At 43.8% G+C, this 18955-nt stretch overlaps 2 protein-coding genes across 2 annotated transcripts in view; one reads left to right on the top strand and one right to left on the bottom strand.

Annotated features, from left to right (window-relative positions):
• Nucleotides 1–4585: 4585 nt before the first annotated feature.
• The window catches only part of LOC100192917 (uncharacterized), a 31579-nt gene continuing 17209 nt past the window's right edge, over nt 4586–18955 (top strand). The window contains exons 1-7 of the mRNA NM_001138101.3: nt 4586–5088; nt 13672–13830; nt 13926–14018; nt 14115–14230; nt 16994–17092; nt 17174–17479; nt 17577–17741. Coding sequence (NP_001131573.1) covers nt 4654–5088; nt 13672–13830; nt 13926–14018; nt 14115–14230; nt 16994–17092; nt 17174–17479; nt 17577–17741 — 1373 coding nt within the window. The 5' untranslated portion in view covers nt 4586–4653. The remainder of the gene's footprint in view (nt 5089–13671; nt 13831–13925; nt 14019–14114; nt 14231–16993; nt 17093–17173; nt 17480–17576; nt 17742–18955) is intronic.
• Nucleotides 6729–7772, bottom strand: LOC103650398 (uncharacterized). Its single transcript, XM_008675973.4, has 2 exons — nt 7340–7772; nt 6729–7245 (listed from the first exon to the last, which is right to left on the bottom strand). Exons 1-2 carry the CDS (start codon nt 7409–7411, stop codon nt 6838–6840), a joined length of 480 nt encoding a protein of 159 aa, XP_008674195.1. The 5' UTR covers nt 7412–7772; the 3' UTR covers nt 6729–6837.

Here is an 18955-nt window from a genome sequence, read left to right as displayed (position 1 = left end):
CTCTTCTTCACGTATCATCTGTCGCACCTTGGCTTGTGCGGACACGCGTTGGCGCTTGGCCTCGAGGATCTCTTTTTGCTTCTGGAGGTGCGGTTCTTGATGCGCAAGGCGCGTAGTTGTAGCTGTTCTTCTGCCGAAACGCTGATGACTTCACCGTCCTCGGTGGCGTCCGCGCCCTCTGGTGGAGCGAAGCCTGGGGGAAGTTGTGGTTGTCCTCTAGAGCTGCAGGTGCGGAGACTGCCTTTGGGAGTGGGTTGCTCGTTGCGCTGCCTCTTGCTGAGTGCGTCGTCTTTGCAGGCCTCTTGGTGGGTGGTGTCGACAAGGGCCTTGACCTTTTTCTCGGCCAGCAGTGCTGCCTTCGCAGCCTCGTCAGCCTTCGAGGTAGCTCTCTTGGGTGCCATCGCGGGTGGTTTTTTCGTAGCACGAACGGTGGGCGCCAAATGTTGGAACTCGTTTTCCTGGGCGAGTTGATCCAACGTGGGAGTGAAAGCGATATAAACAAGGTTTCAACTTGAGATGGCAATAGCTCTGTTAATCTGGCCTCTCAAGGGCACTGTGCGGGGGTATTTATAGGTGTCTGAGTGCCCAGCGTCAAGGATTAAGGACACATGTGCCCTCAGGTGCCTAGGTTCCCCCTGGAATATTCTCATTAAAGCAGGGTTACAGACTGTAATAACAGAAAAACCTTTACAGTTTAAGCCCGTACTGCGCAGTGATAGCGCGGGGCCCGTTATGACGGGCCGGATTGCACGTGGGCTCCAGTGTTGGGCGACGCCGCGGGATGGGGCGACCTCGCCATAGGGCTTCGTCCTTCGGCGTGCCGGACGAAGAGCGAAGACTGCCAGTCGTCGTCTCCGTTGGCGCAGCGAGACTGGCGAAGGCATCGAGCGAAGGGTAGCGTCTTCGCCTTCGCCCCAACAATGTTATTTCCCATGTTTCATATGTTTCGTCTTTCATCTAAGTATGCTATGATCATGAAGGTATGTTCTTCATGACCTTCGTCCGAAGATCATTATATCCTCAGGGAAATAATGCTTCGAAGGACGAAGGGCCTTAACCTTTAACATCTTGTGTTGCCTTGTTCTTAATTCATAGCATTTAAGAACAAGTCCCCAACATGGACATTGTGACGAATGGTTTTGGCAGTCTCTTTGCTTCGGCTTTCACAGGCCAAAGCTCTCTGGTGTAATTGTGCTAGCGTGAAAAATTGGATGCCTTCTAATCTTTCTTTTAAATAATATCGCAGTCCAATAAAGGCTAATCCTGCTAACTGTTTTTCTGCTAAGTGTATTTGGAAGCATCGGTTTCTTGTATCCCGGAACCTCCGGATGACCGGATGTATTCATTAACCGATTCATCCTTCCCCTGTCGCAGGGCCACTAGGTCTACCAAATCTAACTCATAGTCACTGGAGAAAAAATGGTCATGGAATTTTTGTTCTAACTCCCCCCATGACGAAATAGAATTAGGAGGTAAAGTGGCGTACCATGCAAACGCGGTTCCTGTTAAAGATAATGAAAATAAACGCACGCGAAATGCTTCTGTGTCAGCCAATTCTCCTAATTATGCTAAGAACTGGCCTATGTGTTCGCGCATGTTTTTTCCTTGGTCACCCGAAATTTTTGCGAATTCGGGTATCCTAGTTCCCTGGGGGTATGGGTGGTGATCAAATCAGTTGTCATAAGGTTTCTGATATGATTGCCCCCAGGTACCATGCTTACTCCGAGCTTATCTCGGAACGCCCCGGCTATTTCCTCCGTCACTATATCGATGGCAGCCGGTGCGAGACCACCAGCTCTCTGGTCAAACATAGGTGGGGTTGGCTGGATATTAGCGTGTTGTCTTCCCCCCCATTGGTTTGAGCTATGTGGTGCATTGCCATTTACCCTATCGACTCATAGGATTGATCGTTCCTTTCCGGCCTTCTAGGCGGGGCCAGAAAGCTTTCCTGGACTCGGATTTTTGTATTAATGGGCTGATGCATCACATAGTGTGATGGGAAGTGTTGCTGGGATGGGTGAGGATTCAGGTAACAATCCTCCTCAAAAGACTCATGCGCGGACTGTCCGGACATATATCCGGACGGTCCGTGATTATATGCGGACCGTCCGTCGTTGTATGCGGACCGTCCGACTGGGTAGTTTAGATTTTGCGCCATATGTGGTGGCTCGGGTGCATGTCTGGGTAACTCATTAAATATGGGCCGGCTGTGGTTGGCCCGGACGGTCCGCGCTCACGTGCGGACGGTCCGGGCCTGTGCAGATCGGCTGATTTATTGCCGATTTGTGGTTGATCAGGGTATGTGTCCATCGACATCCCATAAAGGGTTTGTGACTGGTCGTGACAACCTATAACCGATGTATTACGCGTGTTACCTCCTAATTCAACCTCGTGCGAAGAAAAATTTGCTATACTAGATTTATCAAATGCACGCACTAGTCTCCTATAATCGTTTTGCATACCCCCTATGATATTTTGCATTTGTTCTCGCTGTTCATCTACATAATTCTTAAGAGATTGTAGCTCGTTTGTATTACTTACATTGGGGATATCTGGTGTGGGTCGGAGCGAAGACGGATCCGTCGCCCGTTGTCGGACGACCTTATTGTTCCTGTCCACCTTGAAGTTGGCCAAGAACTTTGCTCTCGCCTCTTGAATCAGTTGCTCCTTATGCTCCTCAAACTGGAGTTGTTCGTCAGCCGACAAGGTTTCCCAAGTCGGCTCTATAATGTTGCTGGGGAAGACTTCAGAACTATCCATTGAACCGACCATTAAGGGCCGATTTGATGGGTCTAGATGTGTTTTCCCCAGCGGAGTCACCAAAAAGTATGTTGACACTTTTTTCGGGCACCAATCACTCAATACGAACCAGCGGCGGTGCTCTCTGCACAGGGGCGGACGGTCCGCGGCCTGGTGCGAGGCTAGGATTTCCTGCCTGACGGCCGGACGGTTCGCGCGTGCGCAGTGGCGGCGGAAGATCGCTGGCGGCGCCTGGATCTCGCTCCCGGAGGGACCCCGTCGGGGAGGAGAGATCCTAGGTGATGTCTAGGCTCGGCAGGCCGACCTAGACTCCTCTAATCGACGTAGAGTCGAAGAGAAGCGAAGAATTTGGGGATTGGAAGGCTAAACTAGAACTAGACTAGAACTACTCCTAGAAAATTAATGCGAAATAGAAGTGTTATTGATTCGATTGATCATTACAAATCGGCCGTATACCTCTGCTTTTATAGAGGAGGGGGACTGGACCCGTTACCAACAAAATTACGAGCTTATCCCGAGATTCTCGCCAACAAACATAGCAAGAAACTCGGAACCCTAATCTGTTCTGCGCTTGCTCGGACCGTCCGGCCCATAAGCGGGGACCGTCCGGACCGCGGACCGTCCGCCCTCTCAATTTGATGCCCAACATTGTCTAACCAAAACTGTTCATTTTTCATATATACTTAGACAAAAATTCTGAAATTCTAACATGTCATTTGCATATTCTAGAAAAAAACATTAAAAATAAGGAAATTCTTGGTTGATAGAAGAAATTTAACACAAGGACAAGCTCAAATTAGTGCTCCTCAAGCTTATATGACACATTTTAATATTTCAATTGCTCAACTTAAATACTTTCTCCTTTCCAAAATATAGTTATTTCTAGCTCTCTTTTTTCATCCACGTTCAAATGAATGATAATGAATCTAGACATACATATCAACTATATTCTTAGATTTATTGATGAATGTATGTTTAGCCTAAAAAGAATAAAGAATACTATTTTGGGACGGGGAGTATATTTTTTAGATTTTCATGATATAATGATATATGGTGTAATAATATATATTTATATTTCATGTCTCATAAAAATGAGGAAATTCTTTGTTGATAGAAGAAATTTAACACATGCACAAGCTCAAATTGGTGCTCCTCAAGCTTATATGATGCATTTCAATACTTCAATTGCTCAACTTAAATACTTCCTCCGTCCCAAAATATAATTCTTTCTAGCTCTCTTCTTTTGTCCACATTCAAATGAATAATAATGAATCTAGACATACATATCAACTACATTCTTAGATTTACTAATGAATATACGTTTACTTTAAAAAGAATACTATTTTTAGGAAGTATATTTTTTAGATTTTCATGATATATTGATATATAGTGTAATAATATATATTTATATTGCATGTCTCTTTTATGAATCATGATATATTATGTATCATTGCGTTTTGGAATGCAAATCATTTAAAATCTTCTATTTTTTGAACATTTTTTGAGGTATTACTGTTAGTTTTTTATGCTTTTTATTTTAATTGTTTACGTGTGTTCATATATACAGAGATAGAGATAGAGAGTTGTTCATGGTTATTGATCATGCATAAATTAGCTCAAGTTCTTTATAAATTCTGGATCCGCCACTATCTATGGTAAAGTGACCAGTTTCATAAGTCTATCTCTAATAATTTATTTATTTCTATACCTATATTTGAACGTCGGTTTACGTATAATAAAATCTATAGTAAAAAATAATGTTTTTTCTTATGTTTTAAGAAAAAAATAACAGTCAAAATCAAACTTGATAAACCCACCCCGGTAATGAAGAGATAGCCTCCTCTTTCGATAGCTGGCGAAGGCGCGGCGCGCAGGGCCAGTAGCAACCCTCCCATGGCCTACGCTGCGCCTCCCATGGCGTCGTCCCTCACCGCCTCCCACCCCCCTCTTTCCCCGTCCCACCTCATAACCCATCCGCATCGCTGCCCTGCGCGCCCCAACCCCACCACCGGCCTCCTCCGCCTCACCCCGTCTCGCCGCCGCGGTCGTCCCCCCGTGGCCGTCCGCCTCGCAATATCTGCCTCGTCCACCTCAGCCCCGCCCCCGTCGGCGGATCGGTCGGAGGCCGCGTCGTCGCTGGAGAGATACCTCTCGGCGACGGTGACGGGAGCGGTGATGGGAACGGGGGCGGCCCCACCAGCTTCGGCCCCGCCGCGCGCCCCGCCGGCGATGAAGGGGGGACGGAAGCAGTATAGCGCGTTGGGGGCTGTCACGCTCGAGAAGGCCAAGCTCGATCTCTCCCAGCGCCGCAAGAATATCATGCCCGAGGTTGTTATCTAATCTTAATCATCTCGCAGGTTTGCGTACTTTTCGCTTCCGAAATAGGGTTTAAGAAATTTTAGGGATAATCCTTTGTGTTCGAAGGCCATTGGATGCAATGAAGAGTACCGAGTGCCCATGCTTGGATTTTGGATAAGGCATGCGGGGCAGAGAACTGGTGATGCTAGAATAGTTGCATGGAAATCATGGAAAAGACAGTATTTTAGTGACACACCATTGCCTTCCTGTGCTTTAACTGTATAACATACTCTTATTTAGAGTTGCTACTCGGCATAGATATCTGCTTGAAAATTTCCTGATTACATCTTCAAACTAAGATAGTTTTCTATGCATTTTTCAATCCAAAGGTGTGTGCCTGAATGTATCTTGGTACTATGGATTCCATATTCTTTTAAGAAATGCCCATGTTGTCTGGTGTTTGCTTTGCTTATACTATTTCTCCCATGCCATGCATCCTGAGAAGGACCAGGACTACACTGCCTCACTATTTCTATTGATTACTTGAGTTCGTTCGGGACAGATCCAACTTCATGATGACAAGAAATATCAATGATTTGGAGTTTGTAACAACAACAAAGTCTTTTAGTACCAAGCAAGTTAGGGTAGGCTATAGTTCAAACCAAACATAAGCCACAAATCAAGGTTCGGGCATGTGGATAGCTGTTTTCCATTTGCCCCTGTTTAGAGCTAAATCTTTAGGTATATTTCATCCTTTTAAGTCCCCCTTTATTGTCTCTTTCCATGTGAATTTTGGTCTTTCTGTGCTATCTTCCCGGTTCCCATTAATATCACACCTTAGAACCCCACTATGCATCGATGCCTCTAGAGGTCTTCATTGGTCATGTCCAAACCATATCAATGGGTGTTGAACAAGATTTTTTAATTGGTGCCACGCCTAGTCTATCACGTATATTAACATTTTGTATTCGATCCCTTGAATGGCCACAAATCCAACGCAGCATACATTTTTTTGCAACAATTATGTGTGACTTTTTGGCCAACATTTTAAAACATACAACATGGCACCACACAACATAGCAGATGTAATTGGTATCTTATAAAACTTGTCTTTTAGCTTCTGTGGTACCCTCTTGTTACATACAACACTAGATGCTTGGCGCCACTTTCTCCATCCTGATTTGATTCTATGGCTACCATCATCATCATCATCATCATCATCAAAGTTTTGCTAGGCGCTAGGCGGAATCTAGGCGATGACCCTTAGCCTAGAGACTAGTCCAGCCTAGGCTTGCCTAGGCGATGCTAGGCGTTTTTCTAGGCGTTTTGCCAACTTATATAATATATACATTTATAGATAAAAAATAGGGAAGGATCAGTAGACATACCTTTTGTCCTTGCAGATCTGCTGATCACTGAATCCTCAAGCACTGCTGCAATAGAAGTGGACAACACTTTTAGATGCAATTGGGCATCAATACAAGTGATAAAAAAATAGGAAATAGCAAGTTAGGTACTTATCTGAGGTCTGACCCTTCTCCCATCCATTAAGTACTGATCAGCACCATAGGATAGCCTTTAGAAATCACAAACATGAAGGGACAGCAGGCAGTAACACATATAAAATGCAGCAACACGAAATAAAATAACAAGCGCATGCGCATGATTCAGTTCTCACAAGCCACAACACAAAACACAAGCGCACAACATGAGTTCTAAGTTCACAAGTTAAAGATACATGGATGCATAATAAAAGCTAAAACATTACATGAAGCTGGTTCACACGCCGGTTTCATCCATCTCATCCTCATCCTCATCCTCATCTTCATCAAACTCTTCTTCTTCGGACTCAAACTCTTCTTCATTGAGCTCTCTCAGCCTTGCACTTCTACGCAGCTCTAGTTGTTCTTCTGCTCCCTCTGCATCTCCAAGCACAGACCAAGGTATCCCTGTACCTTCCATGACTTCTTCCTCGTCTTCGTCATCTCTAAAGGAGACTAATGCACAATCATCTCCATTCTCTTGGAGGAAACCTTGAGCTTCAGTTGTACCACTAGACAAGAGAACATCAGTAATTTTCTTGGACTTGATCTTTGCTCTCTTATTAATTAGCCTGTTGTTGAACTGAATGTAGACCAACTTGTTGAGGCGGTCTGTAGTAAGCCTATCTCTCTTCTTAGTGTGCACCTATAAATTAAAAATAAGAGCACTTTTAGTTCTGCAATTTTATTGTAATGCTGCTGTAATTTTGATAACAGATAGGTAGTACACTAGTACTTACCCCATCAAACCCACTCCAATTTCTTTCACAACCAGAAGAACTTGCTGTTAAAGATAGGATCTTGGTAGCCATCTTCTGTAGAGCTGGTGTTTCAGTTCCATAAAGCCGCCACCATGATGCTGAAATAAAATACCTCTCTATTAGTTAGTAGTATAACAGATTGCTTGTTACAATGCTGAAATAAAAAACCTCTCTATTTACAAACAACTGTTACCTGGATTATAATCAAAGTTTTCAAAAGTCCTTGCAAGCTTCTTGCTAAATGGACCTTCTCTATTCTGAAACTTCTGCAGTTCGATGTTGGCTGCTTGTTCTTGCATTTCGTCGTCATGATAATAAAAACTCGACCTGCGAGGGGTAAGACAGCCCCCGGGCATTGAATTAAGAAGAAGACCTTCTCACACAGGTCGAGAAAACCCCCGAACCCCTGCCCCACCCATACACAGCGGCATCGAAGCCCATGTGAGAACGACCACGACCGGGGCTGAGCCTTAGACCTGTGCTTTGGCATGGGATAGACGAGGGGATTTTTTTAACCACAGCCTGAAATTCGCTCCCACGGGGAGTCGAACCCAGGACCTGAGGAGTGCTACTCAGACCACCTAACCAACTCAGCTAGAGGCCCTTTCGCGTCATGATAATAAAAAGTCTCCACACAATTGATAAAACCTTCTGTTATTCTGGGAACATCAAAGATTGATGGGTCAGCATAAGTGTAGTGTGGATTCAGCAAATAAGCTGTCAAATGCAATGGAGAATCAAGTCTTCCAGCCATCTTCTTGTCAATAACAGCAACAACATCCTTGAAACGGGTCTCAACATTGCCAAGGGCCTCTTTGACATGTCTCTTTGCCTTCAATATTTCTCCATATACAAAGCCCATAGATGGCTTCACATCTCCATCAACCAAACAGAGAACTTTGAACAATGGCGCAAAAACTGCCAATGTCAATTTCACATCCTTCCAAAAGGTTGGATTCAATATAGTTGCTGTGGCATTTTTTCCCTTCTTTGATTTCACATCCTTCAGTGAGTCCCACCTACTATGAACCACCATCTTTCTTAGCTGGTCCTTCTTCTCTTGTATGCTGTCCAAAGTTAGATAGTTTGAAGCAAACCTAGTCACTCTTGGCCTTACTATCTCTTTCCCCTCAGTGAAGTATCTGATGCACTCTAGTGTTCTTGTGTGCCCATAGACAAATATGGTGAATGCCTTTGCTTGGTCAATCACCTTCTTGAACCGAGGCATGTTGCCAATTCCTTGGAGCATCAAGTTAATTGTGTGAGTTGCACAAGAGGTCCAAAAGATATGTGGTCTCTTCACATGCAGTAGCTTCTTTGCTCCCATGTTGTTAGAAGCATTGTCAGTCACAACTTGCACCACATCATCTGGACCAATGTCTTCGATTGCTTTGTCCACTAGTTCAAAGATCACTTCACTTGTGTGTGACACATCTGACATCTCTTTTGAGGAAATAAAACTAGTTCCATCAGCACAATTAGTGCACACATTCATTATGCTTCTCCTCTTCTTATCTGACCAAGCATCGGTCATAATAGAACACCCATTCTTCATCTTCTCGGCTTCACGTTCTTGCAGCAAACTCTTGGTTCTTGCATATTCTTCTTCCAACAATCTCCCTCGCAGGTCAAACATAGTTGGAGGTTCAATTCCAGGCCCAAATTGTCCAATTGCTTCACACATTTGCTTGAACTCATCGTTGTCACATGCATTGAATGATATTGCTATCAATATTACAAAACAGCAAGGAAATTAAAAAACAGCAAGGAAATCTGATGAATATGAAATCTGAAATTAATAAACAGCAAGGAAATTACCATGGTTAAAGGCCCATCTTGCAATATATTTATGAACCTCATGTAATCTTTCTTTCCAAAGTTCTTTGTTCAGCCTCTGTTGAGTCAAAGATTCATATTTGGTTGCTGTAGGATCAATAGCTTTTGTCCATTTGTCCATGGGGCCTAATTTGTGAGGCTCTGAACTTCCAACACAAGTCACTTCTTCTGATCCTCCAACCCTAGACACATGAACTTCCTCTCTAAGTTCTAGCTCACGAACAGTCTTCACCTCCCTTTTCCTTTTTGCTCCATCTAGTGCTTTCTTGCACTTTTCTTGAGCCTCCAACAACTTCTCTTTGGTGGTCTTCATGCCTTGGCATTTCTTCGCATTCTTTCCTTCCTGGGCGATATGTTGCTTCAATCGATAAACCCCTCCACACATTTGCTTGTCACACAGTATGCACTTTACCTTGTCCTTATTGTTTACATCAACAAGAACCCCATACTCCCATCCCACATCATCTGAATTTCTTCTAAGGACACTAACTCCCTCCGGTGCACTTGCAGTTTCTTCAGATTGACCTTCTGTCATCTGAGTTCAAGCCATCATATGTGAATAACAGAGGAGATGAGAGGAGAAAAGCAGGGGAGGAGGAACAATGGAACATACGGACCTTCTCTGTTCTCTGTCGGCAAAAAACAGATGACTTCTCTGTCGGTGAAGAAACAGGGGAGAGAAGCAAACAGGAGGCGTCCGCGCAGGGAGCTCCGGCGTCCGTGCAGGGAGGGGGTCTCCGGCGTCCGCGCAGGAGGCGTCCGCGCAGGGAGAGGGGTCTCCGGCGTCCGGCGGAGAAGCAAGCAGGGGTATCCCGTCTCCGGCGTCCGCAAGCAGGGGGTAAACCTATCGCGTCTTCCCTTTGCCTTTTGCGCCGCTCCCTTATCCCCTCCCGCGCGCGCGCTCTTCCCCTATCGCGCGCACTTTCCCGCGCGCTTTTCCAGCTCGCGCACGCGCCGCGCGCCTAGGGCCCGCCTCCGCGACCGCCAGGCCTCTGGGCGACGTGGAATCCACGTGGAATCGACGCCAGGCGCCGCCTAGGTACTCCGATCGACTAGGAGGCCGACTACACCCCTAGTCCAGGCGGAAGGCCAAGGACTAGCGCCTAGGCGCGCCTAGGCGCGATGTAATCGGCGATTTTCAAAACCCTGATCATCATCAATATCCACATTTCTCTATAACATTGTTCCTAATAACGAAAGGTATCCTTTCTAGGCACTACTTGACCTTCTAATTTATCTATAAAAATGATATAGTATCGATGCCACCTTTAGAAACAAAACAGTAGGATCCCATATATTAGAGTGAACAAGTTTAAAAGGACGCTGAATAACATACCCACTAGAATGGTAAGGAAGTTGTATCTACTTTCCTAACCGACAACTCTAACACTGATGTAAAGACTCATGATCTGAAACCAAACCTAAAAGACCATGACTAATCAAAGTGGATAATCGGGAGCCATAAATATGGCCTAGATGATGATGCTACTTAGCAAAAGGCAGAATTCAACTAAGCCAAAACGGACCTAGCAAAGCGGAAGGAATCAAGAAAGACAACCAATCAAGCTCCCAGAAGCGTTGTGAGTTATGACGACGAGGGCCAGTACCAACCAGACGACCTATGTGTCGATCCTAGACATAACAAAGGTCAGGTTTAAGAATAACATGATAGTCATGATCAGTACTTTGGCTAGCAGACATGAGTTGCATGATTAGATTTAGAACAAAAGAAACATCAAGAACATGAAAAGTGTCAGATAGAAGGGTACCCTAATCAACTATCGAAAGGGGAGATCCATAAGTGGTATGTACAATGAGTGAATGAGATGGACTCATAGATGAAAGGTAGTTGCAATGAGTCATACGAAAGGAAGCACCAGAGTCTAGAATCCATGGACAAGTACCTGAAGTGGAAGAGGGAGAAGGTTCCTTAGTGGAAGATAGAGAACTAGCAACAAAACTTGTAGGTGCAGAGGACTGAGTCATAGAACTAGCACCTCCGGTAGGTGTAGAGGTCGGAAGGCGACGTCATATATGAACAATTGGGCCTTCGTAGTCGTAGCCAAACTTCTCTGAGATCCTCTAGTACCAACACCACCATCACCATGTGAAGAATGGCGAACCTGAGCCTTCTTCTTGAAACAATAGGCTTCCACATGCTCGTCATCACCACACTAAGCACAATGAAGACTACCATGCCCCTCGTGCGCAGAAAGAGGCACAACCGAAGGCGGTAGCGTAGGTGTAGCAGGCGACCGAGAAGACGAAAAACGAGTAGCTAAGACCTACAATGACTGCAATAGGCCAACAACATAGATGAGTCTCCATGTTACAGACACTAGCAAGAACATCCATCAGTGAGACAGGGATGACGACCGAGCACCTGAGCATGAAGGGGCTCAAACTCGTCACGAAGTCGGGTCAAGAAGTTGTAGGTAGTAGGTACTTTGAAGCTCAAGTGCAACCTTTTAATCCTACTAAGATTGACAACTATCTGTTGATAGCTAGGGACCAAGAGTATTAAATTGGCGCTAAATAGCAGACCTCTAAGCGTAGAACTCATCAATTGTAGAATCTCTTTGTTGTAAAAGATGCTCTTGACGAATAGCAACAAGATAGGTAGACTGATCAATAGGCTCGTAACGACCACACAAAAAGCGCACATGTGATGTGCAAACTCAAACTCAACAATATTAGCATTAAGACGATCCTCCATATTTGAGGCAAGAACAACACTGACATGGGCACCCTAATCTAACCAAGTCCTGTAAGGACTAAACTGAGTCATAAGAGGACATCTGATCATCATAGTGTGCAATTAACTCCTCGCCAGTAGCCTTCTTTGGGATTACAGGCGATGTAGGAGCGATAGGATAAGCATGACACGCTGGATTGCCGGTGAGGAACTCTCAAAGGCGCGAACCACATGTGCAGACACATGCATGGGTAATTGGTGCTATTAAAAACATCGAATATCGTAGAACTGGAGCACCACTAGACAAAGAAGTCAAAGACATACCATATTAGCGGTCGATATTAGAGCGCAGAGTGGAGCAACAACGTGCGACGATAAGAGCGCAAAAGAAAAGCTACACAAGATGTAATTTTATTACCAAATAGAACTAGATCTACAAACCCGGATTTGGAAGGGGGATTGCTAGCGTGAGCAGAACACAACAGCACATGGACAATAGTCGCGAGTGTAACTTGGTCTCGTGTGGGTGCAGAGTGTTTGGTGTCCTTGTCTGAGACCGTAATGTGTGCGACAAGTTGGAAAAAATCGTAGACAGGGGAAGAACCATAACCCTAGATATTGGCTCTGTATCCCATGTTATGTCTCGCACTATATTGAATATGAAGGCACTAGGTTCAAATATATACACCGATACAGATAGAGATCGTGTAGAACAAAGACTATATATGAGATAGAATACAAAAAGGACACATGCATAGACATCTAACGAGGACTATATATGAGACCGAATATAAAAAAACTTGGTCGGGGAGGGAAAGGCCGCCCTTCCTGTTTTATATTAAGAAGAGACCGAAACATTATCCCAGCGGAAAAAATCCCCGGTCCCTGGCCTCCCATCACTAGCGGGCTGTCACCGGCCACTCTGCAACGACCCAGCCGGAGGGTGATGAGCAGGACGTAACCCGGGAGCGGGCGGGGCACAACGAGGGGATTTTTTTAATGAAGCCCAAAAATGGCCCCCCGAGGGGGATCGAACCCGGGACCTGGAGGTGCTACTCGGAAGCCTTAACCATTACGCTAGAGGCCCTTACGCTATGAGACAGAATATAACGAACACATGCATAGGCATCTAATAGGCTTAAACATTGATTTCAGTTTTATGAGTATTACAACAATAAACTTATGTGTTTGGAGCAGAAAGAGCTCATTCTGTGGGCTCACACGTTCTATGTGGCATCAATAAGAAAAATGGTGATGAATTGATTTGTGTGGACTTATGGAGGTCGTTCATTGTTAGTATAAGAAATAGCTAATGTTGACAACATAGTAGGCTAATCTAGTCATCTCTGTTCTTAAGGCGTCGCCTAGGCGTCCGGGCGGTGGTCTAACGCCTAGGCGCCTTGCCCGCCTACCTCGCCTAGGCGTCCAAGCGGTGCTCCAACGCCTTGGACCGCCTTACCGCTTTAAAAACCATGCTAGTCATGATTATGCATCTTGCGGAGTTGCATGGAAATTCAGAAACTATGCAGTGATGAGCTGACCTATTTTCCCAGTTTCAGGTTACATTGAGTTGGTGTTACAAACCTGACTTAAGTTTTTATTGAGCATGATTAGATATATGGTTGGATTGAGTTGAAATCTAATATCCTTTGTTGTAATCTACTAGTTGTACCTTATTTGCTTCATGGTTAGGACACAGTAACAAATTGTGATGGTCATGTGCATCGTTAAGTTTCCTATCTGCATAATACTAATCACATATTTCCTTTCAAAATTCCAGCTGGCGACAGGTGGTGGTGGTGGAGATATTGGAAAAAGGATCGGTCATGGTGGGGGTGATGGTGGTGATGATGATGGTGACGATGATGACTACTTTGATGATTTTGATGAGGGAGAGGAAGAAGGTGGGCTTTTCAGGAGGCGAATTGTTGTACAAGAGGTGAGGTTGCAAATATTTTGAATTCAGATAAAACTGTGTCCATGTCTTGATGAAGAGTGAGACTTGTGGTTAATGTGCTTATTTTCTTGAGGCAGCTATTCAATAGGGAGTTCGTAGAAGCTGTGTTGCAAGAATGGTACAAGACGATGAGTGATTTGCCTACCGGTCTTCGCCAAGCTTGTGAGATGGTAAAATTTGTACATCCCTTTCATATTTTTTTTACTTTAGGGTTGGTATGATAGTTGAACAACATGAATTTACATGATATTTATGTCTCATTGCAGGGTTTGGTGAGTTCTGCACAGATGGTACGTTACTTGTCAATATTTGCAAGACCTACAAACGCTAGGTCCTTCTCAAGAGCTCTTCCAGGCTGGCTTTCCAGAGGTCTTGTTGGAAGGTAACTTCTAGAATCATTTGCTTGCTGACGTCATATTTGGTTGAGGTAGATTGCTACCAATATTTTAGAATTTAATTCAAAGTTGAACTGAATGAATTCAGACTCATTAGTTCAAGTACAAAAAAATCTTAGTTCACTCATCTAAGTGAATGTGCTTTTCACATATATACTGCAACTATGAAGATTGATAATAACCATTATTTAATTTCTAGTTACTTGCTAGGGTAAACGCAATAGAATAGGCTTGGCACACACATCATATTGTTGGGGTATTGACTGTTTCAACTTTCAATATATATAGTCTATGCAAAGAATACATGCTCATAAAATATGTTTCATTCGTGTTCTTTCCCAGTTAGATGGTTTATAAGGTTTTGATTTACACTGTCATGGGTCTAAATGGACATTCGAGGTGTTGGAGCTTCCAACGGGCAAGCTGCCCAACCTACGCCACTGCAGCTTGCTGCCGCTGGCACCACCCCCTCCCTCTCTAAGATGCGGCTGGCCCTCGGGGCATTGTTGCCCTCTTTTAACTACCCTAATTCCCCTAATTGTTGCCACAAATCCCTCTCATGTGCCAACCGGAGCAGAACCATTACTCTCACATGTTAGAGAAGATAAGATCGGATGTCCATTAATTAGATTGGGAGCAACAATATATAGGCATAAACCTAGGGTTACATAGCCAACACAATGGGCTGGGCTTCATGCCCATACATATAGATAGAGCTAATACAATCTAACACTCCACGCAGTCGAAACTTTGGCCAGATTAGATGTTGAGACTAGATCGAAAGTTCATAAATATTGAGGAGAGCAGACCATTGTGAAGATGTCGACAAACTGTGAGGTCATCAGGATGTGAGGGATGCAAATATCCTCAATGTCAACCCACTCGCAGACGAAGTGAAGATCAATCTTGACATGATTCATATGCTGATGAAATGGGTTGCCTTGATGCTCGAGTGGGAGACAGGTTGGTGCTTTGACGAACACGAGATGAGGTTGTCCCCATGGATCACAACATAGCCTGAGGTGGACCGGCATGTGTCCGGGCAACCTGCCCAGCTAGCGTCGGTGTAGACGACAAGCTCGCTCGCAGAAGAACGTCGAATGAGAAGTCCATATGCAAGGGTACCGTGAAGACAAAGGAGGATCTGCTTCACGACGGTCAGATGGGGCTCCTGTGGATCATGCATGTGGAGACACCTGCTGAACCGTATAGGAGATGTCCAGCCTGGTGAAGGTGAGATACTAAAGCGCTCTTGCAAGACTTCGATAGCCAGTGGGGTTACTGACCTGGCCTCCATTACCTAAAGAGACCTTTGTCTGTAGTAGCACATGACTTACAATCAACCATGCCAACACAATCAAGGATATCCAAAGTGTATTGGCGCAACGATTCTCGACAGCAATCCCTTGAAAGTGGTGAAGTGGACCCATACCCTTCATCACATACTCACGCTGGACTGTAGAGATAATGCAATGCAAGAGATCAGGACTGGAGGCAGTGAGGACAAATATCATCAACGTATAGGAGGTAGACCGTGTCACAACCCTATCGGTATATGAATAGTGAGTTATTTTACTCGGCCTTAGAGGAACCTAGCGAGATCAAGTAGGAAGCAAAGCGATTATACCAAGCTCGGGGTGAATGCTTCAGACCGTATAGTGACTTGTTGATAGGGGCAGAGCCAAGATTCAGATATAAGGGATCCCGTTTAAAAGTGTCGATAAAAGAAATCAAGATATATTAATATTAGCTTAAAATTATTAAACTTGATGTTGGTCTAAAAAACTATAAAGCTTTATTTTTTAAAATTTTAGACAAGTGTCAATTGTTTAAATTAAATATAAAATGAGACATTATTAATAAAACTAATGATTTATATTATATTTATTTTATCTTCCCACGTAAAATTATACATTAAAAGATATAACCCGAGAAAAACACAATAGAGAGATGTATTTTTTGTTTAATTAAATTTCTGTTACATTAGTTGAGCTATTATTTTATATATTTTTTTTTATTATTAGTACAACTAATAAGAGTAGTACAATGCCCTAATCAACCTTAGGTGGGACCAGGCCCCTGCCCGCCCCCTTATCTATGCCCCTGCTTGTTGAGTTTGCAGACCATGTTGGGATGAGCTGAGTCTACAGACCCCGCTGGTTGGATGCAATATACTGTCGGGATATTTAGGGAGTGCAAGCGGTCCAGCCATGTAAGGAGAGCCGACGGAGGGTGGCGACCGGTGGCTAGAGGAGCAATGACCTGATAGAGAGGGGATCTGGCGGCGGAGAGTAAGAAACTCGCGATGACCGGTGACCAGGTAGGGTTAGGGTTGGCTCTGTGATACCATGTTGGAGAGGATAAAATCGTATATCTATTAATTAGATTGACGCAATCAGGCAAACAATGTATAGGCATAAGCCTAGGGTTATGTAGCCAACACAGCCAAGTAATAGTTCTCATGGGCTGGGCTCTAGGCTCATACATACAGATAGAGCTAATACAATGTAACACCACTCACCACAGTCTACATGTTGCATATGCGGAGGATCCACCTGCTGTAGTTTTTTTGGGGGGGGGGGGTGGTGTGGCTGAAAGTAAGAACGAGATTTTGTGCGATCTTGCTGAAATAAAACATGTGTTTTGTGCTACTATTTTGGTCATAAAAACTATGGTTTCCTCCTGCAAATTTGAGTAAGTAAATAATGCAAGCTTTCAAACAAATATGCAATACATTCTGTTGCTTGCAGGACACTTGCAGATCCATCATTCCCACATAAAATGTCTTTGGAGTTTATAGCTACCATTGCGTCATCTATTTGGTGTGAAATGAATATTCGCAAAGAGAGGTATGTTTTACCTTTTTCAAAAGCTATTCATTGGTCTCACCCTATTACATCATTAACCATTTCACACTTTCGGGAAATCAGGTTTAAACAAGAATGGGATTTGGTGATTGTTAATGCTTTGACTGCAGCTTGTTGCAACTTGATGGTTCTTGGACTTTTAGCACCATGCCGTTCATATGCGAGTACATCTCGATTTGACTTCCAAAATGCAATTGAGAAACTTCCGAACAACATATTTGAGAAGAGCTATCCTTTGAGAGAGTTTGATCTAGCAAAACGAATCAGTGCATTCTTTTATAAAGCTGCTGAGCTTAGTCTGGTCGGGTTTGTAGCTGGCTCTGTGCAAGGGGGTATGTCAATAGTCTTGTCCGCAAGAAAAGAAAGGAGGTAGGTTTATCATAGTATTCAAGTACATATAATAGCATCCTTTTGAGGCTTCTCTGGTTCATCCTTTTAATTATTATATTACTACCCTTCAATTTAGGTTATCGGTGACTATTCCCTCTATCAGCACCAATGCTCTTGGTTATGGAGCTTTCCTAGGACTCTATGCTAACTTGCGTTATCAATTGCTATGTGGAGTAGACCAATATATGGTCAAGCGCTTCGATGTTTTGGGTGTGGCAATCTTCTTCAGCACAGCAGCAAGGTAAATCTGTACAATTTTGTCTTATTACATTAGTGTTCTGTGTTTTTTTTTCTCGAATGCGCAGGAAAGGTGCACATCATTATACTAAGAAGGTATGGAAGGTCCAAAATAGACCGATACAGGCTCAAAAGAAAGCCCCTCTTACAGAGGCCAAAAACAAAAATACGCATAGGAGTCCATATCAAAACTGAAAAGGCTATCAACTGCTGAAGGCCAGGAATGGGGGCTGATAGGAGGGCTAGGTTCTTAGCCCCAGCGAGCTCCCAAATTTCCCTCCCTTCCTCAGCTCTTCTAGTGGCTACTTCCAAGTTTGGGGTGAACTTTTTGAAGACAGAGTCATTAGTGTGGTTCATTGTGCATAATAAGCAGAATTGACATGAATGCAGCAGCAGCAGCAGAGCCTTTTAGTCCGAACCATGTCGGGATAGGCTAGAATTGAAGCCCAACAAAAGCCACAAGTCAAGGTTTAGACACGTGGATGAAATGTTTTTCATGCACTCCTATTCAAGGCTAAATATTTGGATATATTTTATCCTTTAAGGCTAAATCTTTGGGTATATTCCATCCTTTCAAATCTTCTTTTACTATCTTTCCATGTCAACTTTGGTCTTCTTCCATCTCGTTTTTCATTGCTATCGTGACTTCGCATGCACTAATGCCTCTAGAGGTCTATGTTGGACATGTCCATACCATCTCAAGCGGTGTTGTATAAGCTTTTGCAATTGATGCTACCTCTAGTCCATCACATATATAATCATTCTGGACTCGATCCCTTCTTGTATGGCCTCATAACTAATTTTTGATATGGACAATAGTAGCATCATGAGGCGTCGTGGCATAATTTGGGGCCTTGTAACTTCTTAGGATTATGGTCCTTCTGATTGGTCTTTACATGTTCAATGACAGAATATGGATTCATATTGTTGTTAGACTTTGAGCGGGTAACATGGATATCAATAAGGCATCTGGTAATATAGAAATGGAATTGTCAAATCAAAACACTGAAAATTGAGAACTTATCAAACTGGGTTGACACCTTATAATTTGTGCAGAATTGACTGAATTAGTTTCAGATGACTCGTTACAACAGACAGCTACTTCCTGCAGATTAGTGTGGCACAATATATATGGCCCTTCACCAAAAGCTGAACCATAGAATTTAAAATCTTGCATTCACACTTCAAAATTTCTGTGAAATTAACTGAAATTTGTTG

The sequence above is a fragment of the Zea mays genome, chromosome 3 (assembly GCF_902167145.1).
Source record: "Zea mays cultivar B73 chromosome 3, Zm-B73-REFERENCE-NAM-5.0, whole genome shotgun sequence".
Lineage (NCBI taxonomy): Eukaryota > Viridiplantae > Streptophyta > Magnoliopsida > Poales > Poaceae > Zea > Zea mays.
The sequence above is the reverse complement of the archived record's forward strand: the minus strand, read 5'-3'. Positions and strand labels throughout refer to the sequence as shown.